General features: G+C 47.0%; 2 protein-coding genes across 4 annotated transcripts in view; both read left to right on the top strand.

Annotated features, from left to right (window-relative positions):
• Positions 1–16,228, top strand: part of RGS10 (regulator of G protein signaling 10) — a 738,227-nt gene that overhangs the window by 347,326 nt on the left and 374,673 nt on the right. The window lies entirely within an intron of this gene.
• Positions 14,908–16,228, top strand: part of MCMBP (minichromosome maintenance complex binding protein) — a 44,157-nt gene continuing 42,836 nt past the window's right edge. For both annotated transcript variants that reach the window (XM_050803966.1, XM_050803965.1), the window contains exon 1: positions 14,908–15,245. In XM_050803966.1, the coding sequence (XP_050659923.1) occupies positions 15,188–15,245 (58 nt within the window). In that variant the 5' untranslated portion in view covers positions 14,908–15,187. The remainder of the gene's footprint in view (positions 15,246–16,228) is intronic.

Genomic DNA, 16,228 nt, shown 5'->3' with positions numbered 1-16,228 from the left:
GTAACTGTTTTAATGTCTTAGGGCAAGAATAAGCCAGTATAGGCTGTATTCGTTCCTTGCTGAGGGCCCTGGTTCCTCTGGCTAAAATTAGGTCTAGATACTTGACTTGTTATAGGCAGAGCTGGGCCTTCGATTTAGATGCCTTGTACCCTTGATTAGCTGGAAAGTTCAAGAGATCTAGAGTGGCCTGCTGGTATGAGGCTTCCAAACTGGTAACCAAAAGTAAATCATCCACATACTGAAAGACTAGAGTGCCTGGACTTGAGAAGTGGCCTAGATCTTGGGCCAGTTCCTGACCAAACAGATGAGGGCTATCCCTAAACCCCTGGGACAAGACTGTCCACATAAATTGGGACGTGTGGTCTGTAGGATCCTCAAAGGCAAAGAGAAACTGGCAGTCAGAGTGCAGGGGAATACAGAAGAAGGCATCCTTGAGGTCCAGAACAGTGAACCATTCTGCTTCCCGTGGTATTTGAGAGAGCAGGGTATAGGGGTTGGGTACAACTGGATATAGAGGAATTACTGCCTCATTGATGAGTCTAAGATCTTGCACTAGTCTCCACTGACCATTCAGTTTTTGTACTCCTAGAATTGGGGTGTTGCAGGGACTGTTGCATTTTATGGCTAATTCTTGAGCTGTTAAATGTCTAACAATATCCTGTAATCCTTTATGAGCTTCAGGCCTTAAGGGATATTGCCTTTGATAAGGAAAAGTGGTGAGGTCTTTTAGCCTGATTTGGGGACTGGGCAGGCATTTTTTGCCCTTCCAAATTGTCCTTCCAATGCCCAGATTTCAGGGTTGATTCCCTCCTCAAGCAGGGGACAACAAATGGGTAACTTGTTCCCCATATTCCTGTAGATAGTAGCTCCAGCTTTGGCTGATATGTCCCTCCCTAATAAGGGTATGGGAATTTCAGGTATAACAAGAAAGGCATGTGAAAAGAGCAAAGTCTCCCAATTGTAACTGAGGAGGTGGGAGAAATACCTGGTTACAGGCTGTCCCAGGATTCCTTGGATGGTAATGGACCTTGAGCACAGCCTTCCAGGACAGGAGATTAACACTGAGAAAGCCACACCAGTGTCCAGGAGGAAGTCAATTTCCTGGCCCTCAATGGTTAAACATACCCGGGGCTCAGTGAGGGTGATGACATGAACTGGCGCTTGCCCTGGGTACCCTCAGGCCTGTTGTTGGATCATCTGGTTGGGGGTTTCTGGCCCAGAGAACCTTTGTCTTCTGGGGCAGTCACCTTCCAGTGATTGCCTCGACATAGTGGACATGGGTGAGGGGGCAGCTTGTTTCTTGTTGGACAATCTTTTTTAAGGTGTCCTTGCAAACCACACTGGTAACAAGCCCTACGAGGTGATTGGTCTGCTCCATTTTCTGTCCTTTCTGAACCACCAAGGTTTGTTTGTCTGAGGGCCATGACTAAGGCTGCGTATTCCTCTGATATCGCTTTTCCTTTTTGGCCTGTTCCTCTTGGTCCCTATTATAGAACACTGAGGTTGCCAAGTTTAATAATGCCTCCAGATTTTGTTGAGGGAACAGGGCTCACTTTTGGAGCTTTCTGCTGATATCTGTAGCTGATTGGGTAATAAATTTATTTTTTAGGATCAATTGACCCTCGAGTGTGTTGGGTGACAGGGGAGTATATTTTCTTAAGGCCTCCCATAGCCGCTCGAGGAAGGCAGAAGAATTTTCTTCCTTTCCCTGAGTTTGGTGGACATCATTGAATAATTCGTGGGCTTTTTCCTAATTCTCCTTAATCCTTCCAGAACACAGGTCAACAGATGTTTGCGACTCCAGTCCCCATGATCTGAGTTGAGGTCCCAGTGGAGATCCACACTGGGGATGGCTTGCTGAACGGTAGGGAATTTGTACCTTTCCGGGTATCTCCAGACTCTCAGGCTGCAGCTAAAGCCGCATTCTTTTCATTAAAGGCCAGGGTTTGATCTAACAATAGCATGATATCTCTCCAAGTGAGATTGAAGGTTTGCCCTAGACCCTGTAGGACATCTATATACCTATCAGGATTATCTGAAAAGTTTCCCAGGTCTGTCTTGATCTGCTTTAAATCAGAGAGGGAGAAAGGGACATGTACCCTGGTTGGGCCAAACTTCCCTCCCCCAACAGCTTGAAGAGGACATAACTGATAGCCCAGGGGGTTTTGTGGTCCTTTAGAGATTTCTTTGCTTATTTCCTTCTGGCAGGGGAGATTAGAGGAGGCTTATCATTACTAGGAAGGGGAGCTATAGGGAGGCTAGGATATAGGGGTAAGCTGAGAGGTCCTCTTGCAGCATGTAAATTGCAAGTTTTGCATAGTTGTGGATTCTCCTTCAATGAAAAGAAAGCTTAGACATAAGGTATTTCACTCCATTTGCCTTGCCTCTTAAAGAAAAGATCAACCTGCAGGATAGTATTGTAATTTATACTTCCCTCAGGCGGCCATTTTTCCCCATCAGAGAGAGAATATTGGGGCCAGGCCATAGTGCAGGAAAAAAATGAGCCACTTCTTTTTCGGGGTTTGCGGGTCAAATTGCTCCCAATGGCTTAGGATGCATTTCAAGGATGAGCCTGTTGATGCCTGAGTGTTTTCCATCTGAAAGAAAAAAACGCCCAGAGTTTTGGTTTGTTTGTTTTCTCCCCTTGCCCAAGAACCCGCAATGGTCTCTGGACCCTGCTGATCGGAATAGTTGCGCTCACCAACGCAGCAGCAGAAACCCCTCTTGCCCAAGAACCTGCAACGGTCTCTGGAGCCTGCTGATCAAAATAGTTGTGCTCACTGATGCAGCAGAAACCCCTCTTTCCCAAGAACCCGCAATGGTCCCTGGATCCCGCTGATCAGAATAGTCATGCTCACCGACGCAGCAGCAGAAACCTCTTTCCCAAGAGCCCGCAACAGTCCCTGGACCCTGCTGATCAGAATAGTTGTGCTCACCGACGCAGCAGCAGAAACCCCAATTTTCCTCTTAGACCACAAAGAGGACCAAGGAAGATCGGATTTAGTGGCCCTTACTGACACATTCTGGAAAACCTGTTAGACTCCTAAGTGTTCTCTTGTTAGTATTGGGACCTTACCCCTGCCCTATAAAGATGTTATACCCCAAAAATGAAGTGGAAGGCCATACCCTGAGGGAGGGAAAGGATTTTCCCAGGGTTGGAAGAGTGTCTTTTGTCCTCACTTATCATCATGTGAATAGGAAGGATATCATTTCTGAGGCTCCCCATATCCTAGCTTCAGGAATAGGCTTTGTTAGGCCTGCTTGTCTGAGGAGGGATCCTAAAAGGATAGTTGGTCTCCCCACTCAACGGCACTTTGGGCAAAAATTATGTCTTTCTGATTGGTGAGCCCGGGTGCCTAAAGAAGGGAACAGAGTCCTGGAGTTTATACTAGAAATCATTCTTACAGGAGAAACTAGAAAAGCACCAGAGACAGGGAGTGGTTTTTAGAAGCAGGACTAGCCTCAGATAAGAGAGGTGAGAAGAAGTTTGTCTGACAGGCGTTAGGACCCAGGAGGCAAGAATCAGGATAGATAGGATAGATGGGCGAGTCTCGCTTGGGCGATGGGACTTTGGGAGTTCTGCTCATGGCTACAGGGTCAACCAACTTTTTGTCAGGACCCCAGAGCTGAAAGGCCTTCCTCTCTGTTGACCCTCAGCTCAGCCCAGAAGTACAGGAAAAGTGGAAGCTGGTTCCAGGCAAACCAGTGGTCCCAACTCCAAAGAGTTGGGGGTTGTTAGAGAGCCCTTTCCCAGAAAGCCTGACACCTATGTCTTTAGTCCGGCAGCCACGCTAGTTGGTTTTAACTGGCCATCAGGTGCCCAGTATTTAGCCCCCGAATTCTAAGGAAAAACAGGACAGTATAGCAAGCGAAAGGGGTCCGATGGTACTCACCGCTTGGTGATAGTCCCTTTGTGGTCGCCAAGATGTGTCCGGAGTTGGTTCCTTCCGGTGGGTTCTTGGTCTCGCTGACTTCAAGAATGAAGCCACAGACCTTTGTGGTAAGTGTTACAGCTCTTAAAGGTGGCACGGACCCAAAGAGTGAGTAGCAGCAAGATTTATTTTGTAGAGCAAAAGAACAAAGCTTCCACAGTGTGGAAGGGGACCTGAGCAGGTTGCCGCTGCTGGCTGGGGGTGGCCAGCTTTTATTCCCTTATTTGTCCCCGCCCATGTCCTGTTGATTGGTCCATTTTACAGAGTGCTGATTGGTGCATTTACAATCCTTTAGCTGGCCACAGAGTACTAATTGGTGCATTTACATTCCTTTAGCTAGACACAGGGTGCTGATTGGTGTGTTTCTACAGAGTGCTGATTGTTGTGTCAAAGATTTACATGTCCAAGTAGCAGAGGAAGGGTTTATAATTTCAAGCTTTCTAAAGTAACTGCTCTAAGGTATAGTAGGGGACAGTAAGCTACTTTAACAAAAGGACCCAAAAATGCAATGGCTCAAACAAGATAGAAGCTCAGTCCTCACTTTTATAAGAGTACATGTTAGTACCCAGCTTTCTGTCTTCAACATAGGGCTGCCAAGGGTGCTCTAGTTGTTGCCATCCAAGTTAGCAGGAAAGGTCAAAGCAGTTGAGGGACAAATATTTCATCTTAACAAGTGGGGCAGAAGTTGCATCCCTTCTGTTCACATTCCATTGATGAGAACTTCCACAAAAAGGAATGTATAGGTGCACGAAGAGCTGGTGAATACAGTCCCCACCTGGGAAACTACATTCTAACTACATATAACTGTGGAGGAAGAAGATTTGGTGGGCAAATGACAATTGCTACCACAGTCTGCCCCTCTGGCTAGCAAATTCCCATCCTTCCCAGACATAGAACATATGTCTATGTCCTTTCCCAAGGGAGGCAACCACCTACATCCAACTTAAAATTCCAGGATCTTTAAGCATAGCTCAACCCTTTTGATTGCGTCCAAATGTGGCTCTTTATAGTCTAGTGAACCATGACGGTAAGATGCCCAATAGCCAATAGTGGAGCAAGAACAACGTAACTTCCATCAAGCCCCCACTGGAAAAAAGGAGGAATGGAAAACACAGCAGTCACTTTCACAGAAATGATTGAATCCTGATAGGCATGAATTGGAAATGCGCCCTGCTCTCAGAGTGGAAAATTTTCATGGTTAGTCCGGCTGCCTCCGGTATGTTAATAACTCCCTGGCCCGCTGGAAATAACTCCTCAGTCTACAGTCGTCTGAGGCACTAGCTTTGCCCTCAGGAAGTACTATGGTTTAGATGTTTGTCCCCTCCAAATCTCATGTTGAAATATGATTCCCAATGTTGGAGGTGGGGCCTGGTGGGAGGTATTTGGGTCATGGGGGCAGATCCCTCATGGATGTCTTGGTGCCGTCCTCACAACAATAATGAGTTTTCATTCTAAGTTCAGGCAAGATCCGGTCATTTAAAAGATTATGGTACCTGCCCCCCTCTCTCTCTTGCTCTCACTTTTGCCATGTGATGCACCTGCCCCCCTTCGCCTTCTTCCATGATTGTGAGCTTCCTGAGGCCCTCAACAGAAGCAGATGCCAGCACCATGTTTCCTGTACAGCCTGCAGAACTGTGAGACAATTAAACCTCTTTTCTTCATAAATGACCCAACCTCATGTATTTATAGCGACACAAAAAGCGAACTAACACAGGGAGATATCTCCTGATCCATGATCTTCCTTGGCCATATCTAATGTGACATTAGGGCGTCAGATGCAGTGGTTCATGCCTGTAATCCCAATACTTTGGGAGGTTGAGGCAGGAGGATCACTTGAGCCCAGGAGTTCACGACCAGCCTGGGCAACATGGCAAGACCCCGTCTCTGGGATGGGATGGGATGGGATGGGATGGGACGGGACGGGACGGGACGGGACGGGACGGGACGGGATGGGATGGGATGGGATGGAATGGAGGTACATGCCTGTGGTCCCAGCTACTTTGGAGACTGAAGCAGGATAATCAGTTGGGCCTGGGAGGTTGAAGCTGCTGTGAGCTGTGATTGCACCACTGCACTCCAGCATGGATGACAGAGTGAGACCCTATCTCAAAAAAAATTTTTTTAAGTGGCATCAGGGCCAGGCATGGTGGCTAACACCTATAATCCAACACTTTGGGAAGCCAAGGTGAGCAGATCATTTGAGGTCAGGAGTTCAAGACAAGCCTGGTCAACATGGTGAAACCCCATCTTTACTAAAAATACAAAAATTAGCCAGGTGTGGTGGCACATGCCTGTAGTCCCAGCTACGCGTGGCTGAGGCAGGAGAATCACTTGAACCTGGGAGGTGGAAGTTGCAGTGAGCTGAGATCACACCACTGCACTCCAGCCTGGGCAACAGAGCAAGACTCCATCTCAAAAAAAAAGGGGGGGGCACATCGGGAAGCATGTCTGTCCCTCTTTGGTGGGCTGTACAGCTTTGGCAGCCCATTTCTTGCTGGTAAAAGTTTGAGGCCTAAGACTTGCTTTTGAGGCCTGTACAAGTTCCTAGGTTGTTTTGTTGTTGTTGTTGTTGTTGTTTGTTTTCTGAGACAGGATCTTGCTCTGTCACCCAGGCTGCAGTACAGTGGCATGATCACGGCTCACTGCAGCCTCAACCTCCCAGACCCAAGCGATCCTTTCACCTCAGCCCCCTGAGTAGCTGGACCACAGGCCTGTGCCACCATACCTGGCTCGTTTATTTCATTTTAATTTTTGTAGAGATGGGATCTCCCTATGTTGCCTAGGCTGGACAGTTGCTGGCATTTTCAGGCCCTGCTCCTGGTATTTTATTTCCAGTCAGTTCCAAATTCTTTACTTCCTTGTCTGATTCAAGCTTATTTTTCAGCCTAATTGGGGGTTACCTTGAAGTGATTTGAAATAGGCTCCCGTAGGAGAGGACCATCCTTGATTTGAACTTTGCCGTAAGGCTGGATTCTTCTGATTACCCAAGAAGTCTCAAAGGACCCTTGAGAACAGTTTTCAGCAAAAAATTTTACCTCCTATGATTTGAATATTGAATTGGTTGCCATTTCCAGCCCTGTAAAGTCCCAATATCTCTTGTGCTGTCCGATGTGGTGGCCTCTAGCCACCCGTGTCTGGTGAGCACTAGACATATGACTATCTGAACTGAGAAGTGCTATAAGTATAAAATACGTACAGAATTTCAAAGACTACAGGAAACAAAGTAAAATATCTTATTAATAATATTTGTATTGATTCTTTTTTCAAATTGTATTATTTTTGACATGCTGGGTTAAATATACTACTAAAATTAATTTATGGCTGGGCCTGTAATCCAAACACTTTGGGAGGTCAAGATGGGTGGATCACCCCGACTCTTCTAAAAATACAAAAATTAGCCAGGTGTGGTAGCACGTGCCTATAATCCCAGCTACTCAGGAGGCTGAGGCAGGAGAATCACTTAAACCCAGGAGGCAGAGGTTGCAATGAGCTGAGATCACACCACTGCACTCCAGCCTGGGTGACAGAGCAAGACTCCGTCTCAAAAAATTAAAAAAACATTAATTTACCTATTTATTTTTACTTTTTAAAGTATGACTGCTGACAACTTTTAAATTACATACATGGCTCACACAATATTTCTAAGAGAAGTTCATATACAAACAGACAATGGTCAGATTATATTTAATTTTTATTTTTTTAGACAGAGTCTCATTCTGTCACCCAAGCTGAAGTGCAGTGGCACAATTACGGCTCACTGCAGCCTCAACCTCCTGGGCTCAAGTGATCCTTCCACCTCACCCCCAAGTAGCTGTAACTACAGGCACACACCAACTAATTATTGTATTATTGTTACAGACGACGGAGTTTCACCACTTTGCCCAAGCTGGTCTCGAACTCCTAGGCTCAAGCAATTCACCCACCTTGGACTCCCAAAGTGCTGGGATTACAGGCATGAGCCACTGTGCCCAGCAGTCAGACTATAGTTAACAATAAAACTCTGACCCACAACCTCTGCAGCAATTAGACCAGAAACGTTGTAACTTGGTCAATGCCATCTTCCCAATTTTTCCTACCCCCAAAAAACAGAAACAGTTCAGGAATCCCCCCTACCTTTTTGTGTTCTGAGAAAGGGTTAATTGCAAAGGACCACTTTGCTCTTGCATATTCCAACAGAAGACCTGCCTCCACCCTTCCTCAATGATTCCTTTGTTTTTATAAAGCCCCAAATATTAACCCTCCTGTTAGCGATGTTCATGAATGGATGCTCTCCCGCTTGCAACAGTCTGAATCAAATCATCCCCTTATTTTTCTGGAGCATTCTGCTTTCATGTATCACCACCCACTATCTGACCACGAAATTAGAGCCACATTATTTTCTATTTGTTACGATAGCACCCCACTTCTGATATGAATTTCTGAACTAATCAGAGCAAATGCTGGCAGCTGTATAAAGAGACCTCAGACTGCAATGTTCACATAAAAATCCAAGGCGTCTTTAAGCATAGTTATCACCCTCCCATGTATCAGGAAGGACGAAAAAACATGCAGGGCCAATTTTTTTTTTTTCCATAAAAAATGGAAGTTCGGCTGGGCACAGTGGCTCATATCTGTAATCCCAGCACTTTGGGAGGCCATGGCAGGAGAATTGCTTGAGCCCAGGAGTTCGAGACTAGTCTGGGCAACATGAGAAGATACTGTCTCTATAAAAAAAAGAAATAGAAGTGGAAGTTCCAAACATCTCACTCACTCATGAGTTCATTGGTAAGAACTTAATCACACAGCCTTATCTGGCTGCAAAGAAGTCTGGGAAATGTGGTCCCTTGCTGGGAAACCAACCTCAGCTACATGTCTATAGCTGAGAAATGCATTTCTTCACTGGGCAACCTATCTATAACTATAGAAGAGGAGGAGAACAGATTTTTTTTTTTTTTTTTGAGGTCTCAATAAAAAGAAGAAAGAGGAAAAAAAGATAATCTTTAAGGTAATGGTGGTAGAAGATCCTAGGAAGACAATTTTGGACCAGAAGTAAAAGGCAGCAAGTCCAGGCTGGAATAGGTCAAAAGACTCTGGAAAAGATGTCCAAGAAAATGAAGTAGTGTATCTAAATATCTGATGTGTCTAAATATCTAGAGATGATATTTAGGCAGTTTATAGAAAGTGGGCATTATTCATTCAGCAACTATTTATTGAGCATCTATTATACGTGAGGCACTATTCTAGGTGCTGGGAAACAAAACAGCATACAAATACCAAAATCATTGTTTCAGGGATCTTATAACCTAGTGGAAATCTAGTTGGTATTGCATTTTCGATAAGTACACAGAAAACTAGCAAATGTTTACCCCATTTACCCCAACCTGGAGGCAACTACTTTCACCTCTTTCAGCTGGTTCTTTCAGTATTGCTGTATTCCTAAATTAACATGATTCCATTGCCACTTGTGATTTTTCCTTTTTTCCTCCACTGCATTATCTGTTGAGTTTTCAAATGAAAGATTAGGATTTTGCTCTTTTTTATCTTCTTGGTCATCATCACATATGTGAGTCCTTCACCTCCCCCCAGCCTCCCAAAATAGTTAATTATAAAGTTGGTTAGATAAATGTTTAAATTGTAACTTTATTGTGACTATGTAAACACTTTTAATGGCAAGTCATATACTAAATTGTAACTATTTCGGTTTTCCTGTGCAGGTTTTTGTTTTTGTAGTCTTAAAGCTTACAAAGTCTTTCCCCGACGATTTTCACCTTACTGTTATTTATCTTTCAAATTCTAGTGTAAATGTCACATTTTCAGAGAAGCCCTGAAGCATCCTTTTCTCCTACCCACAACTCTTCCCCATTCCCTTGTTTTAGAACATTTCGTGCTGCCATAACATTGCCACAAACTGGGTAATTTATAAAGAAAATTGATTGGCTGGGCATGGTGGCTCACACCTGCAATCCCAGCATTTTGGGAGGCTGAGGCAGGCGGACCACCTGGGGTCAGGAGTTTGAGACCAGCCTGACCAACATGGAGAAACCCCATCTCTACTGAAAACACAAAATTAGCCAGCCGTGGTGGCACATGCCTGTAATCCCAGCTACTCTGGAGGCTGAGGCAGGAGAATCGCTTGAACCTGGGAGGCAGAGGTTGCGGTGAGCCGAGATCGCGCCATTGCACTCCAGCCTGGGCAACAAGAGCAAAACTCCCTCTCAAAAAAGGATATAATAAATAAATAAATAAATAAATAAATAAATAAATAAATAAATAAATGTATTTCTTACAGTTCTGGAGGCTGGCAAGTTCAATATCAAGGTGCTGGCATCTGACAAGGGCTTTCTTGCTGCATCATCATAAGGCAAAGGGAAAGAGGGTGAGAGAAGGTGAAAGAGAGCATAAGCAAGAGCATGCGCGCGTGTGTGTGTGTATGTGTGCGCGTGTGCGTGCCTGCACGCACATCGGAAGAAAGAGCCAAACTCACTTTTATAACCAACCCACTCCTGCAATAGTGACATTAATCCCTTCATAAGGGCCCTGCCCCATAAAGGTCCTACCTCTCAACACTGTTGCATTGGGGATTAAGTTTCCAACACACAAACTCTGGGGCACACATTCAACCCTTAGCATTCACTCACTAGAACAGGTACACCTCTGTTTATTCCTCTTATAAATCTTCACCTATTCTTGCCTAGCACCTATTGTGAGTAATTACTATAAGTCTTCTACTAGGCTGTATGTTCCATGAGGGCAGAGATGGAATCTCTTTTTTCACCCCAGTATTTCCAGTGCTCTCTCAGTAATTTTTTGTTTGTTTTTGTTTTTGAGACCCAGTCTCGCTCTGTTGCCCAGGCTGGAGTGCAGTGGGGCAATCTCGGCTCACTGCAGCCTCCACCCCTGGGGTTCCAGCAATTCTCCCGCCTCAGCCTCCCAAGTAGCTGGGACTACCAGCACGTGCCACCACGCTCGGCTAATTTTTGTACTTTTTTTTAGTGGAGATGGGTTTTCACTGTATTAGCCAGGATGGTCTCTATCTCCTGACCTCGTGATCCACCCGCCTCGACCTCCTAAAGTGCTGGGATTACAGGTGTGAGCCACCGTGCCCAGCCACTCTCTCAGTAATTTTCTATAGACAGAGTTACTTAATGCCCTCCTTAAAAATACAGGCTCGGGGCCGGGCGCAGTGGCTCACGCCTGTAATCCCAGCACTTTGGGAGGCCGAGACGGGCGGATCACGAGGTCAGGAGATCGAGACCATCCTGGCTAACACGGTGAAACCCCGTCTCTACTAAAAATACAAAAAAAAATTAGCCGGGCGTGGTGGCGGGCACCTGTGGTCCCAGCTACAGGGGAGGCTGAGGCAGGAGAATGGCGTGAACCCGGGAGGTGGAGCTTGCAGTGAGCCGAGATCGCGCCACTGCACTCCAGTCTGGGCGACAGAGCGAGACTTCGTCTCAAAAAAAAAAAAAACAAACAAAAAAAAACAGGCTTGAGTCGGGGCAGAAGTGTGGTTACTGATAGTGGGAAAAAAGAAATCTTGCCATAGAGACAGATCTTCGTGAACCCTCCCCTGGCCTTTTACATTTTCATAACTACTTATCATTATTATTGTCATTGTTATTATTTTTAGAAATGGGGTGTTCCTCTGTCTCCCAGGCGAGAGTGCAGTAGCGCGATCATAGTTCACTGTAACCTCGAACTCCTGGGCTCAAGTGATCCTCCCACCTCAGTCTCCCAAGTATCTGAGACTACAAGTGCACACCACCTCCCCCAGCTCCATAACTACTTAGTAGCAAAACATCTTGCCACAGAAAAATTGGAGGGTTATTCGCATTATAAAATAATTACATTTCAGAAGGATCACAGTGTCTCCTTAAGTAAAATACGAGCAATTTAAAAAAATAAATCACTAAATACGCTGCCAAAGAAGAAACCAAAAGTTGAAGTATTCACAGAGATGGGATTCATGACTTGCTACTCCAAAATATGGCACCTTGGCATATTAAATATTTTAAGCTGAAGGAATTTGAGAAACAGCACGTGTGGGAAAGGCTCCCTGGCCTTCCCCTGAAGCAGATTATAAGACTCTGACATGAGAGCTGCCCTCCCTCCTCCTGGAGGACAGGAGCATCCTATCTTAAAGATGAAGGGACACAGAAAGGAATTTAACACACAGGCCTTGCTAAATTTCCCCTAGTTTGCTGGACTTCGCTCACATTCTTCCATGACTCTCTTCATCAAACCTAGCATAAAAACACTTGGTTTTAACTGCTTCTTTGGATCTTAATTTCCTTATGAAGGCTCCCATTTCTTGTAAAACGTACATGAAATAAAGTGCGTATTTTTCTCTTGCTAATCTATCTTTTTTTTTACAGGGGTCCACCATAGAATCTAGACGAGCAGATGGAAAAGATATTTTTCCTCCCTTATACTAGCCACTGCTGAGTTGGTATCAAACTGCAATTTATCGATAAAGTAAATTTGAATTTACAATGATTTAAGAGCAGACATTTCCATAGCATATATTTAATTTGCCTGTTACTGGCCATGAAGCAAAAATATGGGATTTCCCCATTTGATGCCAGGGTCTTGGCAACCCTGTCCCCTAAATGAATGAATGGAATGGTGGTAATGTCCTGGATTTGAAACTCAAGTTTTCTCGACTTACCCAAACTCACAAGAACCAGATGTACAATTTAGTGTGTCAATTAATTACCTTACACTAAGAAATACAAACTACTCGTTTTTTGCCCTGAAGTCAACCAGAATGTCACTCCAAAATGTGCCACTTTGGCATAAGGATTATTTTAATATTATTAATTTAATTATAGTAGTATTATCTTGGTAATTGAAAAGCAGATCCAGACAGTCCCCAACGATGGTTTGACAAGATTTTTTGACTTTATGATGGTGTGAAAACAACATGCATTCAGTAGAAACCATACTTCAATTACCCATACAGCCATTCTGTTTTTAACTTTCAGTACAGTATTCAATAAATTGCATGAGATATACAACATTTTATTATAAAACGGGCTTCGTGTTAGATGCTTTTGCCCAACTGTAGGCTAATGTAAATATTCTGAGCATGTTTGCAGTAGCCTACTGATGTTTGATAGGTTCCGTGTATTAAACACATTTTCAACTAATAATATTTTCTTTTTTCTTTTTTTCTTTTTTTTTTTCTTTTGAGACGCATTCTCGCTCTGTCGCCAGGCAGGAGTGTAGTGGCGTGATCTCGGCTCACTGCAACCTCCGCCTCCTGGGTTGAAGTGGTTCTCCTGCCTCAGCCTCCAGAGTGGCTGGGACCACAGGCGCGTGCCACCACACTCAGCTAATTTTTGTATTTTTAGTAGGGATGGGGTTTCACCATGTTGGCCAGGATGGTCTCCATTTCTTGGCCTCGTGATCTGCCCGCCTTGGCCTCCCAAACTGTTGGGATTACAGGCGTGAGCCACCGCGCTGGGCCTCAACTAATGACATTTTCAATTTACAATGGGTTTATTGGGATGTAACTCCATCATAAGGAGAATAAGTAGAGGAGCATCTGTACAAAACAAGCTCCCTACCCTTCCACTAGTGCCTAAAAGCAGGACATTTTCAAAAGTGTCCCACCTCATCTCTCTCTACCAGGGACAAAAGTTAATCACCAGAGACAACTTTAGACCCTTATCAGCCAGAGATGGCACTAGAAGAACCTATGTAACACACTTCACTCACTACCTGTAACTATCATTAGTTTCTCATATTTCTACCTTCCCACTCTGCTGCTTTTGGACACCTCAAACTGCTTTCGTCATTTCTCCACAAAGTTGTTGTTCTTCATTGTAAATGCTACGTAATCCCCCATTCTAAGCCACCTCTTCCAGTTACTCTTCCTTGAGTTTTGCCCATATAAGATGTACATGTTACTAAATTTTTCTCTTGCCAATCCGTGCTTTGTGATAAGGGCTCCAGCGGAGAACCTAGAAAGGTAGAAGGATTTCTCAAGGAGGACTTGAGACGCGGGTTCCGTTCCTTTCCTTCAGCTCCTCAATTGTAGATTGCATTCAGGTCATTCCCCTCCCGTTACCATGCTCTTTTTTCATTGAGTAGATATATCTGATGGGCCTGGGGTTTTCTCAGGTACATTCCAGGTCCAGGGGAAACACAGTTTCTTTTTTTTAATCGGACAGCCTCCTGAACTAGAAGAGGTTCAGAGCGACTCCCACAGTTTCACTCTTGAACTTGGGTATTTTCCCAAAAAGCTGCTATAGTCGGTCTTCGTAGCTTCCTTCTCCAGGGTATCCCGGCGGCGCGCGGTGCAGGCGCCTCGCCACGCTCCCTGACGGCGGCTGCCAGCTTCCAGACAGAGGCCGACCCGGTGCTCGCAGCCAAGGCGCAGGCCGGGCCCGGCGCGTTTAGAGCCCCCGCCCCTCGGTAAGGAACCGTCCCTGAGCCACAGGGTCTGAGGCGACTGCAGAGGGAGCGCGGGGTCCCCTGAGGTTCCCCTTCTCTAAATGTGCACCTTCCTCAGGGAGACCTTGTGCAGCTGAGGGAAAGTCACCACTCAGGGTTTCGGGCGGGGGGCCCAGATAAAAGAGCTGCCATCAGCAAAAAAAGAAAAAAGCACAAAGAGTAGGCGGGCGGATTTCCAAGGCGATTTCGCCCACTAATTTTGCCCAGAGATGACTCTGAGGTCTCTGAGCTTATGCTTTTCAGCGGTTGTGCAAAGACTCGCTTTGCGCTCTTACAAGCCCACTATGGGAGCTCCCGCTACACGCCGGCACATGGGGACAAACGACAACGCGCCGCCCTTGGAACACAACGCCGGGCCCGCGCTGCGCAGCCTCCAGCGGCGCTGCGTGCCCTTCCTTTTGCCCGTCTCCAAGATGGCGGCGCCGCCGCCGCCGCCCCGGCCCGCCCCTCCTCCTCGCCCCGCAGAGCCGCGCCGCGCCGCGCGCTCCCGCCGCCCCTCCCCGCGCGAGCTCCACCCAGGTCGCAGGCAGCGCGGTCGGCGGCGGCTGTTTCCCGCCATTGTGCGAAGTGAAGGCTAGGGGCCCGTACGCGCCCGCCTGCCCGTCGCCAGCAGCTCCTCGGCGGCCCCACCGCAGCCACCGCTCCCTGAGGCGCGGGAGGCCCGCGCCCCGCCGCTCGCTGTGCGTGGGAGGGCGCGAGCGAGGAGCGGCCGAGCCGCCGAAGAGGAGCTGGGCGCCGGCCGCCCGGCCGCGCTCTGCCCGCGGATCGCCTCCGCCCGGTCCACGCCGGCCCCGGCCCCGGCCCCGGCCCCTGGCGAGATGCCGTGTGGGGAGGATTGGCTCAGCCACCCGCTGGGAATCGTGCAGGGCTTCTTTGGTGAGTGGCGGCGCTGGGGGGCGGGCCGGGCGGGCAGCCGAGTTTGCCGAGACCCGGGGCCGGGCCCCGCCGCGCGGCCCCCACGCGGTACCACCTCGAGGGTTCGCGCGGCCCGAGACGGCGCCCTGGGGCCTGCACCGGCCTCAGCTGGGACAGCCTCTTCCCCGGTCGCAGCAGGTAGGGGTAGGAGTCGGGCCGCAGGTACCTCCCACCTGCCCGAGTCGCAGCTCGCGAGCCGCCAAGGTGAAGTCGTGGGGCGCGGGCTGTGATTGACGGTCTCGCTCCCAGCCTGTGGCAGGGTCAGGGCCCCGGGCGCAACAAACTCGGGGAGGTCCTCGAACCCTGGGGAGGGCCCGCAGAGCCGCGGGGAGGGAAACCACTTTGCCTGTGGGAAGCCCGCAGGATATTTCAAAACTTCCGGTGCGTCGGGGAGTGCTCACTTGCACAGAAGTTGGTTCTAACTCCTATGTTACCCTCATTCTCTCTCAGAGATAAGATTTAATGTTCATAGCTTAATTTTCCTGTTGGGATGACTTTAGAATCCATCTAGTCTGGATCTGCTCCTGTGCCAGAGCCAGCAAGAAATACTGAGCTACTTGAGTTTGTACGTGGGGCTGAGAACGCTGCAGGCGAGCTTAATAAATTTTGGTTGCGATTGCTGTTGCTACTTTACTGCGAAGAGTATACAAAGAAAAATTTATATTTGTTATCGGTAACTGGGCATTTTGACAACCGTTCCATTCCCCAGTGTCTTTTTGCACGTAATGAGTGGTGGAGTCAGACCCAACTAGAAATCACTGTAGATGGCAACACCTGACTTGTCTGGAGTTAACTTAGAGTTGTAGAGCGGCCTTAGCTTATTGAAAAAACATCTTGGGGTACTAGGGAGAAAAGGCAATAGGAAGCTAAATCATCCTCAGCAGCCAAAACCGACGGCAAACAATGTATGGTATTTCTTTTTTTTTTTTTTTTTTTTTTTTTTT

This window comes from Macaca thibetana, chromosome 9, assembly GCF_024542745.1.
Source record: "Macaca thibetana thibetana isolate TM-01 chromosome 9, ASM2454274v1, whole genome shotgun sequence".
Classification (NCBI taxonomy): Eukaryota; Metazoa; Chordata; class Mammalia; order Primates; family Cercopithecidae; genus Macaca; species Macaca thibetana.
Note: the sequence above shows the minus strand (reverse complement) of the source record. Positions and strands in the feature narration are given on the sequence as shown.